Source organism: Symphalangus syndactylus, chromosome 16, assembly GCF_028878055.3.
Source record: "Symphalangus syndactylus isolate Jambi chromosome 16, NHGRI_mSymSyn1-v2.1_pri, whole genome shotgun sequence".
NCBI classification, from domain to species: domain Eukaryota; kingdom Metazoa; phylum Chordata; class Mammalia; order Primates; family Hylobatidae; genus Symphalangus; species Symphalangus syndactylus.
The window spans coordinates 46,056,688-46,069,547 of NC_072438.2; the positions used below are offsets into that span (position 1 = coordinate 46,056,688).

Consider the following 12,860-nt stretch of genomic DNA (forward strand, 5'->3'; position numbering starts at 1 on the left):
GGCTCACACCTGTAATCCCAGCACTTTGGGAGGCCAAGGTGGGTGGATCACGAGGTCAAGAGATCGAGACCATCCTGGCCAACATGGTGAAACCCCATCTCTACTAAAAACACAAAAATTAGCTGGGCATGGTGGCACACACCTGTAGTCCCAGCTACTTGGGAAGCTGAGGCAGGAGAATCACTTGAACCCGGGAGGTAGAGGTTGCAGTGAGCCGAGATCATGCCACTGCACTCCAGCCTGGTGACAGAGGGAGACTTCACCTCAAAAAAAAAAAAAAAAAAAAAACTGGTATAACCTTTATCGAAGGCAATCTAGCCACACTTACCAAATTTTAAAGGTACATATCCTTTGCCCAGTAATTTCATTTCTAAAAGAAATGGTAGGCAGGGCGTGATGGCTCACGCCTGTAATCCCAGCACTTTGGGAGGCCGAGGCAGGTGGATCACCAGGTCAGGAGTTCCAGACCAGCCTGACCAACATGGCAAAACCCCATCTCTACTAAAAGTACAAAAATTACCGGGGCTTGGTGGTGCGTGCCTGTAATCCCAGCTACTCAGGAGGCTGAGGCAGGAGAATGGCTTGAGCCCGAGAGTTGGAGGTTACAGTGGACCAAGATCACGCCACTGCACTCCAGCCTGGAGAAAAAGTGCAAAACTCCGTCTTAAAAAATTCATTGAACACATGAATGGTTATTTCTCAGGCCACTGACCTTCACAACTGCACTCAGAAAGAGACGTTCTTGATTATGTGAAACAAAATTAATGATAGATTTGTTTTTAAAGATTACGTATTAAGCCGGGCGCGGTGGCTCACACTTGTAATCCCAGCACTTTGGGAGGCCGAGGCGGGCGGATCACGAGGTCAGGAGATCGAGACCACGGTGAAACCCCGTCTCTACTAAAAATACAAAAAATTAGCCGGGCGTGGTGGCGGGCGCCTGTAGTCCCAGCTACTCGGAGAGGCTGAGGCAGGAGAATGGCGTGAACCTGGGAGGCGGAGCTTGCAGTGAGCCGAGATCGCGCCACCGCACTCCAGCCTGGGTGACAGAGCGAGACTCCGTCTCAAAAAAAAAAAAAAAAAAGATTACGTATTAAAAGAATCTTTAATTGGGATTAACTTTGTGCTATGACTTTACCTAGGAAATTTTAAGAAGGTATTAAATTAATGCTGATTATATATTATTTCTGAGCTAAGTTCATAAAACTTTCTATAATTGATTTTCTGTTACTCTCATATTACAATATTGTGGCTACAAAAAACAAAAATATACTTTCACTTTTAGTAGGACATTTCCTCTTCTTTAAAAGTTATTTTAAGCCAAACAAATAATTTTTTTAAAGAAATCAGAAATATCTCTAGATTTATAATTGATGTTACTAATTTAACAGCCTAGCATGGGTCTCAAAAACTTCTCTGAGGAAAACACTGGTGAGTGAAATACAAGTGTGGTCTGAAAAACCTTTGAACAGTAACAAGTTCTAGCTAGGAAGAATTTTAAGAGCCCGCATCAACTTTTTTCATTCAATCATTCATTTATCCATTCAAGCAATATTTACTCAGAGCCTTTTATGGACCAAGAACTATTCTTGATGCTTGGGATAAACAAAACAGGCTAGGTCTCTGTTCTTGTGAAGCTTTCATTCTACTTTCTGTTCCTAATCTTTCTTAAATCTGTCTTTAGAAAACAAAGCAGAGCATAGAAAAGAAAGAACAGATGAAACAAAGCACACTGAGGGAACAGAAGTAGAGAATAGAAACTACTTCCCCTACTCCCCCCAGTATCTGTTAAGTCTACCTGAGAGGCCCTTCCCATGACAGCAAAAAGACCCATTTCTACTGCTGCTGTGGCAAGAGGGAAGTATAAGATTCTGAAGTCATAATATTTACTATCATTGAGCTTTAGACTATGCATTCAATGAAATACTCTATCACAGAAGTTTCCAGGTACCTGATCCAAAAATACAAACCAACACAGGCATATTAAAATAGAAAATGGAAATAATTATCTAATTTAGGTTTAAAAAAATATCTTTTCATACCTGCATAACTAGGATAACTAAAGCATTTGAGACTGTTTATGCCTGATCTAATGGTTTATTTCAGAATTTAGACATTTTCACCAGGGCTAATAATGTACTCTGAATATGGTTTTTATTCATCCAGGAGCTAACTTTTTTTTTTTTCCTTGAGACAGAGTCTCGCACTGTTGCCCAGGCTGGAGTGCAGTGGGGTGATTTCAGCTCACTGCAACCTCCAACTCCCAGGTTCACGCAGTTGTCCTGCCTCAGCCTCCCAAGTAGCTGGGATTACTGGTGCCCACCACCATACCCGGCTAATTTTTCTGTATTTTTAGTAGAGACAGGGTTTCACTATGTTGGCCAGGCTGGTCTCGAACTCCTGACCTCCTGATCCGCCTCCCAAAGTGCCAGGATTACAGGCATGAGCCACAGCGCCCGGGCCAGAAGCTAGCTTTTTACAACTGACTTCTGAGCCAAAAAAAATCAAATTTAAACTACTTAAATGAACACAGAAATAAAGTCCAACTGGGCCGAGCGCAGTGGCTCACACTTGTAATCCCAGCACTTTGGGAGGCCGAAGCAGGCAGATCACCTGAGGTCGGGAGTTCGAGACCAGCCTGACCAACATGGAGAAATCCTGTCTCTACTAAAAATACAAAATTAGCCGGGCATGGTGGTGCCCACCTGTAATCCCAGCTACTCGGGAGGCTGAGACAGGAGAATCGCTTGAACCCGGGAGGCAGAGGTTGCGGTGAGCTGAGATCACACCATTGCACTCTAGCCTGGGTAAGAGGGAAACTCCGTTTCAAAAAAAAAGAAATTAAGTCCAAACTGAAAATAGACCTACAACATAATAAAATAACTGTATTTCTCTAGGTTATATTATTCATCACTAAGTGTTTTAATAGCTTAGATATAAAGTCATGCAACAGTGCGAGAGATGTTTTTATACCAGGAAGTTTTACCTTCTAGTTTATTTGTATTTTTAGTGGAAATACAAAGTTCACTTGTAATTATTCATTCCTCTAATATTTGTGGAAAACGCACCGTGAGCCACGCGCTATACAGCAGTTCCCTCTCCTTGTGACCCCTGCCCTTACAGAGCTTATATGCTAGCAAAGGAAGTTGTCAATACCTGCAACAAATTGCTCATTTATTAAAATAAGCCAAAATGTGTGCCAAGGAAACAAAGCAGGTGCTCTCCCACTAATCATGCCAATTGTTTTTATGCTTTTGTGGATGAAAGCTACGTATATTTTCCACAGAAATATTAAAAAACAAACATATGCACAAAACTTTGTATCCAATGTTAGGGGTTTTCCCCTAATGCCTATTGGGAACCCCAAGTCAAAACTCTGGAACTACACACTCACACCGTGCGAACTAACTCACACCTACTTAACCCCAGTACCACTTACGTACATACTGATACTTCCTAAATCTTATGTCTGTTTCTCCAGACCAGCTCTGAACTCCACATTTATGCAGCCAACATGCAGCCAAATCCATCTCTGTGCAAATCTCCCAAAGGTGCCTCCAACTAATAATGTCCTCAACTAAATTTGTCTTCAGCTGGGACCTGCTTCTCTCCCTTTATTCCCCATCTCCATGCGTAGCACCACCATTCACCCAAAACAGAAACATGGCCACTGCTTTTCCTCCTCACTCTGGCCCTCCACCTAATCATCCAACCTAAACTATCTCCCAAATACTGCTGTCTTCTCCCCTCTATTCCCACTGCCACTGCCTTGATTCAGGACTTCGTTTGTTTACTTAACACACCTTCCTAGAGGCTCACTCTGTGCCATGCTACAATTTGAGCACTTTTAAAATATTAAGTCATTCAGCCCATCAATCAACAAGTAGGTAAAGAAACTGTGGGATATATACACACACACACACACACACACACACACACACACAATGGAATACTACTCAACCATAAAAAGGAATGAATTAATGGCATTCGCAGCAACTCAGATGGGACTGGAAACTATTATTCTAAGTGAAGTAATTCAGGAATGAAAAACCAAACATTGTATGTTCTCACTCACCCATAAGTGGGAGCTAAGCTATGAGGATGCAAAGGCATAAGAATAATACAATGGGCCAGGCGCAGTGGCTCACGCCTGTAATCCCAGCACTTTGGGAGGCCGAGGCGGGTGGATCACGAGGTCAAGAGATCAAGACCATCCTGGCTAACACGGTGAAATCCCATCTCTACTAAAAATACAAAAAATTAGCCAGGCATGGTGGCGGGTGCCTGTAGTCCCAGCTACTCGGGAGGCTGAGGCAGGAGAATGGCATGAACCCGGGAGGTGGAGCTTGCAGTGAGCCAAGATTGCACCACTGCACTCTGGCCTGGGCGACAGTGCGAGACTCGGTCTCAAAAAAAAAAAAGGAATAAAAGGAATAATACAATGGACTCTGGGGAGTCAGGGAAACAGTGGGAAGGAAGTGAGGGATAAAAGACTACAAACTGGATTCATACCTACTACTCGGGTGATGGGTACACCAAAATCTCACAAATCGCCACTAAAGAACTTACTCATGTAACCAAATACCACCCGTTCCCCAAAAACCCATGGAAATAAAAAATTTAACAATAATAATAAATAAATAAATAAAAATGAAGGCAACACAAAAATATTTTCTTTTTTTGGCCAGGTGCAGTGGTTGACACCTTAATCCCAGCACTTTGGGAGGCCAAGATGGGTGGATCGCTTGACGTCAGGAGTTAGAGACCAGCCTGGCCAATGTGGTGAAACCCCATCACTACTAAAAACACAAAAATCAGCCAGGTGCGGTGGGTCACCCCTGTAATCCCAGCCTTTTGGGAGGCCAAGGCGGGCAAATCACCAGAGGTCAGGAGTTTGAGAACAGCCTGGCCAATATGGGGAAACCCCGTCTCTACTAAAAATACAAAAAAATTAGCCGGACGTGGTGGCAAACATCTGTAGTCCCAGCTATTTGGGAGGCTGAGGCAAGCGAATCGCTTGAACCTGGGCAGCAGTGGTTGGCAGTGAGCCAAGGTCGCGACACTGCACTCCAGCCTGGGTGACAGGGCGAGACTCCATCTCTATAAAAAATAAAATAAAATAAAATAAAATAAACTACAAAACAGCCGGGCATGGTGGCGAGCACCGGCAGTCCCAACTACTTGGGAGGCTGAGGCAGAAGAATTGCTTGAACCTGGCAAGCGGAGGTTGCAGTGAGCTGAGATTGTACCACTGCGCTCCAGCCTGGGCAACAGAGCAAGACTCGGTCTCAAAAAAAAAAAAAGAAGAGAAAGCAAATTACATCACTGTGTTCATTTTATCTTTGAAGAGTACACAGTTTTATGCAAAATAAGTACCGCAGTATGCTGCAGAGTGGTTGACAAAATACTGTATTTTGGTTTTACTTCTCTATTTTGAAAGTAATAAAGAAATATAAGTATTGCCGGGCGCGGTGGCTCACGCTTGTAATCCCAGCACTTTGGGAGGCCAAGGCGGGTGGATCACGAGGTCAGGAGATCGAGACCACGGTGAAACCCCGTCTCTACTAAAAATACAAAAAATTAGCCGGGCGTGGTGGCGGGCGCCTGTAGTCCCAGCTACTAGGAGAGGCTGAGGCAGGAGAATGGCGTGAACCCGGGAGGCGGAGCTTGCAGTGAGCCGAGATCGCGCCACTGCACTCCAGCCCGGGTGACAGAGCGAGACTCCGTCTCAAAAAAAGAAATATAAGTATTTCTGGTTAATATTTTAAAACAGCCCATCAAATCCATAAGCAGATATTGATTATCATCAACATACTTCACAAAAGTCTATCCAAGTACAAAAATCGTTTATCCTGAAAACCACTAAAATGTAAAATCATATATCTGAATAAAATATATAATGATTTAACTGGTGGGAACACAGAAAAAAAATCATGAAATAATTTTAAAGTATTTAAGCCAGGCGCAGTGGCTCACGCCTGTAATCCCAGCACTTTGGGAAGTTGAGACGGGCAGATTACCTGAGGCCAGGAGTTCGAGACCAGCCTGGCCAACAGGACAAAACCCCATCTCTACTAAAAACAGGAAAATTAGTCAGGTGTGGTGGCACATGCCTGTAATCCCAGCTACTTGGGAGGCTGAGGCAGGAGTATCGCTTGAACTTGGGAGGCAGAGGTTGCAGTGAGCTGAGATCACGCCACCGCACTCCAGCCTGGTTAACAGAGAGACTCCATTTCAATCAATCAATCAATCAATAAAATATTTAAAATTATATTAAGGCCTTACACTTTGGAAGCAAAAAGTAAGCGGTTGGAGGGCTTTCCCCCTAAAATCAGGAAAAAGTATGTCTGCTCTTGCCACTTGTACTCAATGTTGTCGAGTTTCTAGCAAAAGAATTAGGCAATAAAATAAAAGACATCTACATTGAACAAGAAGTAAACCCATGTGTTTACAGATGAAACAATCTTACAGAAAAACATAAGAAATCCACTAAAAAACTTAGAATAATGAGTTCAGCAAGGACACAAGATCAATATACAAAAATCAATTGTATTTCTGTATACTTTTGCAATAAACAATCCAAAAATGAAATTAGGAAAACAGTTCCAGCCGGGTGTGGTGGCTCACGCCTGTAATCCCAGCACTTTGGGAGGCCGAGGTGGGCGGATCACGAGGTCAGGAGATCGAGACCATGGTGAAACCCCATCTCTACTAAAAATACAAAAAAAATTAGCCGGGCGCAGCGGCGGGCGCCTGTAGTCCCAGCTACTCGGTAGGCCAAGGCTGGACAATGGCGTGAACCCAGGAGGCAGAGCCTGCAGTGAGCCGAGATTGTGCCACTGCACCCCAGCCTGGGCAACAGAGCAAGACTCCATCTCAAAAAAAAAAAAAAAAAAACCAGTTTCATTTAAAAAATCACCAAAAAGAATAAAATACTTAGGAATATATTTAACAAATGAAGTGTAAAACTCATACTGCGAAAAACTACAAAATACTGTTTAAACAAACTGAAGACCTAAACAAATGAAGGCATCCCACATTCATGGATCGGAAGATGTAATACTGTTAAGATGACAATATTCCCTAAATTGACCTACAGATTCAATAAATTTCCTATCAAAATTCCATGTGGCATCTTTGCTGATTCTAAAATTCCTATAGAAATTCAAGGAAATGGAACAGCCAAAACAATCTTGAAAAAGAACAAAGGTGGAGGACATACTTCCTGACTTCAAAAATTATGACAAAGCCACAGTAACACAGTGTGTTGCTGGCATTTAGATAGATATATAGATCAATGGAATAGAACTGGGAGTTTAGAAAACAACTCTCGCATTTACAGTCAACTGATTTTTGACAAGGGTGCCAAGATAATTCGATGGAGAAAGAAGAGTCTTTTCAAAAAATGGTGCTGGGACAACTAGATGTCCACATACAAAAGAATAAAATTGGACCTCTATACTTCACACCCTATATAAAAATTAACTCAAAAATAGATAAAAGTCTCCCAGCACTTTGGGAGGCCGAGGCGGGCGGATCACGAGGTCAGGAGATCGAGACCATCCTGGCTAACACGGTGAAACCCCGTCTCTACTAAAACTACAAAAAATTAGCCAGGCGAGGTGGCGGGTGCCTGTAGTCCCAGCTACACGGGAGGCTGAGGCAGGAGAATGGCGTGAACCCTGAGGGGCAGAGCCTGCAGTGAGCCGAGACTGTGCCACTGCACTCCAGCCTGGGTGACAGAGCGAGACTCCTTCTCAAAAAAAAAAAAAAAAAAAGATAAAAGTCCTAAATGTAAGAGCTAAAACTGCAAAGCTCTTAAGCATAAATCTTCATGACCTTGGATTAGGCAAGAGAAACTTAAATGATGAAAAAAAGGCAGACATGCAAGGATGTGGAGGAAGAATATTTCAAAGAGAGAAAATAGCAACAACAAAACCCCCGAAAGAGAAACAGAACCAACGTAACACACTCAAAAGACAGAGACAGAAAATCAGAGAGGTAGGTAGGGGCCTTAGAGGCCAAGTTCAAGTACATATGCATGGCAAAAGCATATTATTTGGCAAAAGCTATATTATAATAAAGTCGAGCACTGCTCCAGGGAGAGCATTCCACATAGTAAACCATGACGTGAAAGGTGCCTGCCTCTAGGAGTGGAGCAATGAAACAGTTTAGACCACAATTTATTTAAACTGACCTCACGGCTCTTCAAACAGCTGTTCCTTAAGTCTCATGTGTGTTTAGTTCAATCTTATGCATATTTTCAATAATTACACCAACCAATTAATTATATATGCTGACTTCTTAAAAATGGCATCTCTCAGGTTTTATTCACATTTTGTGCAAACAATTAAATCTCAGTGAAATTCAAATTGTCTACATAGCTTCTTTATTTCTTTTATTTTTAATTTTCTTTCTATTCCTTTAGTAGATAATATATTCACATGGTCCAAATTTCAAAAGGGTAAAATGTCCCCCTCTTATCCTGCCTCTCAGACACATATTTCCCATCTCTGGAGGCAACAAATGTTATCAGCTGGTTCCTTTCTGTATCTTTCCAGAGAGATTTTATATTTTGGCAATTGTTTCATATCAGAGTATAAAGTTTTCTCATTTTTATAAAGGTTGCACAGTATTCCATTGTGTGAATACACATACTTTATTTCTTTATTGATAACTTTTAATTGGAATTTTTGTTTTCAATGCAGCTCCCAGGGCAAGACCTGTCTATGGATGGGCTTCAGAAGGTAAGTGAATAGGACAGGCACAGTGGTTCATGCCTGTAATCCCAGCACTTTAAGAGGCCGAGGCAGGTGGATCAACTTGAGGCCAGGATTCAAGACCAGCCTGGCCAATATGGTGAAACTTCATCTCTACTAAAAATAAAAAAATAAAATAGCTGGACATGGTGGCACACACCTGTAATCCCAGCTACCGGGGAGGCGGAGGCACAAGAATCGCTTAAACCTGGGAGGCAGAGGTTGCAGTGAGCCAAGACTGAACCACTGGATTCCAGCCTGGGCAACACAGCAAGACTCTCAAAAAAACAAAAAAAAAAGAAGAAGAAGAAGAAGATAAGTGAATAGGCCAGGCACAGTGGCTCACGCCTGTAATCTCAATGCTTTGGGAGGCCAGGGTGGAAGGATCACTTGTACCCGGGAATTAGAGGTGGCAGTGAGCTGTCATCACACCACTGCACTCCAGCCTGGGCAACAGAGCAAGCCCTTGTCTTTTAAAAAAAAAAAAAAAAAAAAAAAAAGGAAGAAGAAGAAGATAGGTCAATCCCTTAAAATGGTGTGTATATGCCCATATGCATTTCTCCGGGCAGAAAATTTGCATACCATTCACTGTATTTATCAAAGGAAACTAACAAAGATTGAGAACTACTGTCCTTCATACCCAATGACACAGTTTGAGGGAAAGAAAAAAAAAAGAACTACTGTCTTACAACTTTGCACAGGTGTTCAATAAACATTTGTTGAATCAATTTTAGTCTAGGGGTTTTGCTAATTGTTGCACTAGAGACTGGAGGGCTAAATTAAGTATCAATATAATACAAAATTCTTATCTACCTCATAGAATGTTTTCCCATTAACAACAAAACTGACCAATTTGACCTATTTCTTTTCTGAGAAGAGGTCTATTTTTTATCTGCACCATGAACAGGAGTATTAAAGAAAGAAAAGAACCAAAAGTAAAAGCACCTGAATGATCAAAAGTTGACCACACAAGCTATGTTCACCATAAATGACACAGGAATCTACCATGCCTCTTAAAATCTATGTAACTGTCCACAGAGTCCTTTCTGAGAAAATAGATCATTGGTAACTGTGTAGTGGCCTAACATGCCAGCCACCAGAACGGAAGCTTTACCTATACATCTTGCTTAATCCCCAAAACAATCACTATGGCAGCTATTATTTTCCCCTTTTTTTACAGATAAGGAAACAGAGGCTTAAAGAGATTAAACTTAAGCTATTTACTTGCCCAAGACCACATAACTATTAAACTAGACTATACTAACATAGTAATATAACTATAAATTAATCTATAAACCATTAAACTAAAATATTACCACGTTCTTCATCTTCAAGACTCCAAATCTCATCAAGCTTCAAAAATACCACAGTGCCTTGACCTCCAAAATGTAATAATGATCATTATAGGGAGGTAGTATAACATGGTGGTCAGAAACACCAAGATTCTAATTCTAGTTCAACCACCTACTAGTTATATGACACACTGTTTAAATTCCAAAAAAGTGCTTGTACCATCTGTAAAACTGCATCGATGTGGGTTGAAATGAAGAAAAAAAAAACATGAAAAACCAACAGTTCACATATTGACCTAAAGAAGATGCTTGGTACAAGATAGCTACTATCATTACTGTTGCCCTTTTTTGAGAAGAAACACAAAGGCCTCCAACGTTTCCCAATGTGGCATAAAATTTTCACCCCCTAGAATGTTGTCACTGTGACAAGTTGACCAATGATTGAAAAAAATTACATCGGATTGTTAAGTATCTTCTAGCTTAATGGAACATTTTAAATTGTCCTTTAAAAATATTTCAAACAGAGCCATATCCATTGCCATACCATCAGGAATGTCTGCTTTGCTGGCTGCATAATTATTTCACTTCAATTTGTTTGAATGTTTTATCCAGGATTATGCAGTGAGGTTTGGGTTTTTTTTGTTGTTGTTGTTGTTTCAGATTTTTAACATCAGGTGATGAGGATGACAGCTGTCAAATGTCTTGCATCTGTTTCTATACGCTGTACTTCTTTTTCCTAGTAAGCCATGTTATCCTTTTGACTCCTATGAACTCATCTAAACAAGATAAAATATCCTCTCCATGCCCTCGGTCTCAACACCGCTCAGGTGATCGTTAATGACGAGCGGAGATGAGACGAGCTGAGCTGTTCATTATAAAAGTTTAAGGCCCTACACAAAATATTCCCAAAGAAAGAAAAGTTTGTTACATTCTTCTCCCTCGTGACCCAAAGCTTGAAGTCCACGCTTTAGGCAGTACTCAAACTGAGGTTCAGGCAACGCCGAACAAGAAAATAACTTGACCAATGCGTCCCAAAACCACCATCCTTCCTCTCTTCCTTTCTCCCTTCCCCCAAGAGTGGTGGGGGGAAGTGCAAGTACACGTAGCAACAAAATCCCTGCGCGCTGGCTGCCGCCCAGAGCTGGAGCCCGCGGTGCAAGGAAAGTTTTGGGTCCAGTGCCCGGTGTGCGGCCCCTTCTCTGCCTTTGCTAGCCTCGGGAACCACCCACCGCCATCCTCCCCCACCCTGCATACCAGGAATGCCTGGTCCACACCAGGCCTGCAAAGCCCTCCCAGACCCCGAGCCGCACTGCCTCCCCCAGCGGCTCACCATCGCAGCCCCAGGATGAAGGCGCTGGCTGGCTGGCGGGCGGGCCGGTTGAGGAATCCGTTATCGGGGCTCAGGATCCATTCGCGCCAACAACTTCTCCCGCGAAGTGCAAGGAGGCGAAGACAGCGGCGCGCGGTGATGACGTCAGGAGGCGCGAGCTTTGCTTCCGTCCCGCCCAGAGGCGGGAGGTGCGACGCCTGTGCAGGTGCCGCCCGGAGGGCAGGCGGGCCACTGACATCGAAAAGAACCACAGTGCTGTGGTGTGAGCTTGGTTTTTGGCAAGGGCGCTAAAGTAGGGGGATCCGATATTGGCTTCCTTGGAAGGCGGGGTACCCAAGTACCTCCCGGTTACACGTCTGGACAATGCACTTCCCTACAGTAACTTTCAAAAGTTTTTACTACCAACTGCAGTAAATGTTTTAGCTGTGCGTTTTACATATTATGTATAAATATCTATTCTGCAATAAGGTTTCATCAAGCGGCCGGACGCGGTGGCTCACCCCTGTAATCCCAGCATTTTGGGAGGCCGAGGCGAGTGGGTCACCTGAGGTCAGGAGTTCGAGACCACCTGACCAATGTGGTGAAACCCCGTCTCTACTAAAAATACAAAAATTAGCTAGGGGTGGTGACGTGTGCCTGTAGTCCCAGCTACTCGGGAGACTGAGACAGGAGAATTGCTTGAACCCAGGAGGCAGAGGTTGCAGTGAGCCGAGATCGACCTACTGCCCTCCAGCCTGGGCGACAGAGCGAAACTCTGTCTCAAAAAAAAGAAAAGATACCGAAAGCTTTGGAGTAAACCAGTTTTATATGACTAGATTAGCAATTGAATCGTGGAATACAATGAAACATTTGCGTACGATTTCAAGAGAAAAATTAAACCATAAAGAGTTCAATGGAGAAAGTAGTGTCTCCAGCTTTGGCTCTAGCTACACTTTTGAAATTCTCACCCATCCACCCCCTGTTGGGTCTTGCACTTTATGACACCAGCATCTCTAGGACGAAAGATAGAAGAGCCTGGAATACAACAGAGGCTGAGCATTGACAGCTTGTATTTATTACACGCCTATTGTTGTATGTGCAGCTCTGGACTAGCCTAGCTCATTTTATCTCCATGATGACACTGACTACTCTTATCCCCAGTTTACAAACAGACTGTTACTTATTAACAGGGCCTCACTGCACTGGTCCCTCTGAAGCCAGGATGCTAGGTCTCCAGCCCCACCACGTGCTATTTATCTGACCAAGGGCAAGTTACTGTGCCTCGGTTTTGCCTTAGCAGACACATCACACAAATTTTTGCCCATAATTTTAGAGGACCTACACCAATTTATAATGTTCATTGTGTTATAAATCAATAAATTAGTAAATAAGACACATAAAAAGTTGTACGTGTCTTTTATATTACATTCCTCTTAGCTTTTGCTTTTTTTTTTTTTTTTTTGGCATTTGAAGCCTTCCTTGAGTTTAAATGAGACTTAA

General features: G+C 42.8%; 1 protein-coding gene across 7 annotated transcripts in view; it reads right to left on the reverse strand.

Moving 5' to 3' along the window:
- The window catches only part of RFC1 (replication factor C subunit 1), an 86,813-nt gene extending 75,270 nt beyond the window's left edge, over nucleotides 1-11,543 (reverse strand). For 5 of the 7 annotated variants that reach the window (XM_063619795.1, XM_055246195.2, XM_055246196.2 and 2 more), the window contains exon 1: nucleotides 11,382-11,526. In XM_063619795.1, the coding sequence (XP_063475865.1) occupies nucleotides 11,382-11,384 (3 nt within the window). In that variant the 5' untranslated portion in view covers nucleotides 11,385-11,526. Of the gene's footprint in view, nucleotides 1-11,381 lie in introns of all 7 variants that reach the window. The other 2 variants (XM_055246192.2, XM_055246193.2) reach the window with 2 other exon arrangements.
- Between the last annotated feature and the right edge of the window lie 1,317 nt (nucleotides 11,544-12,860).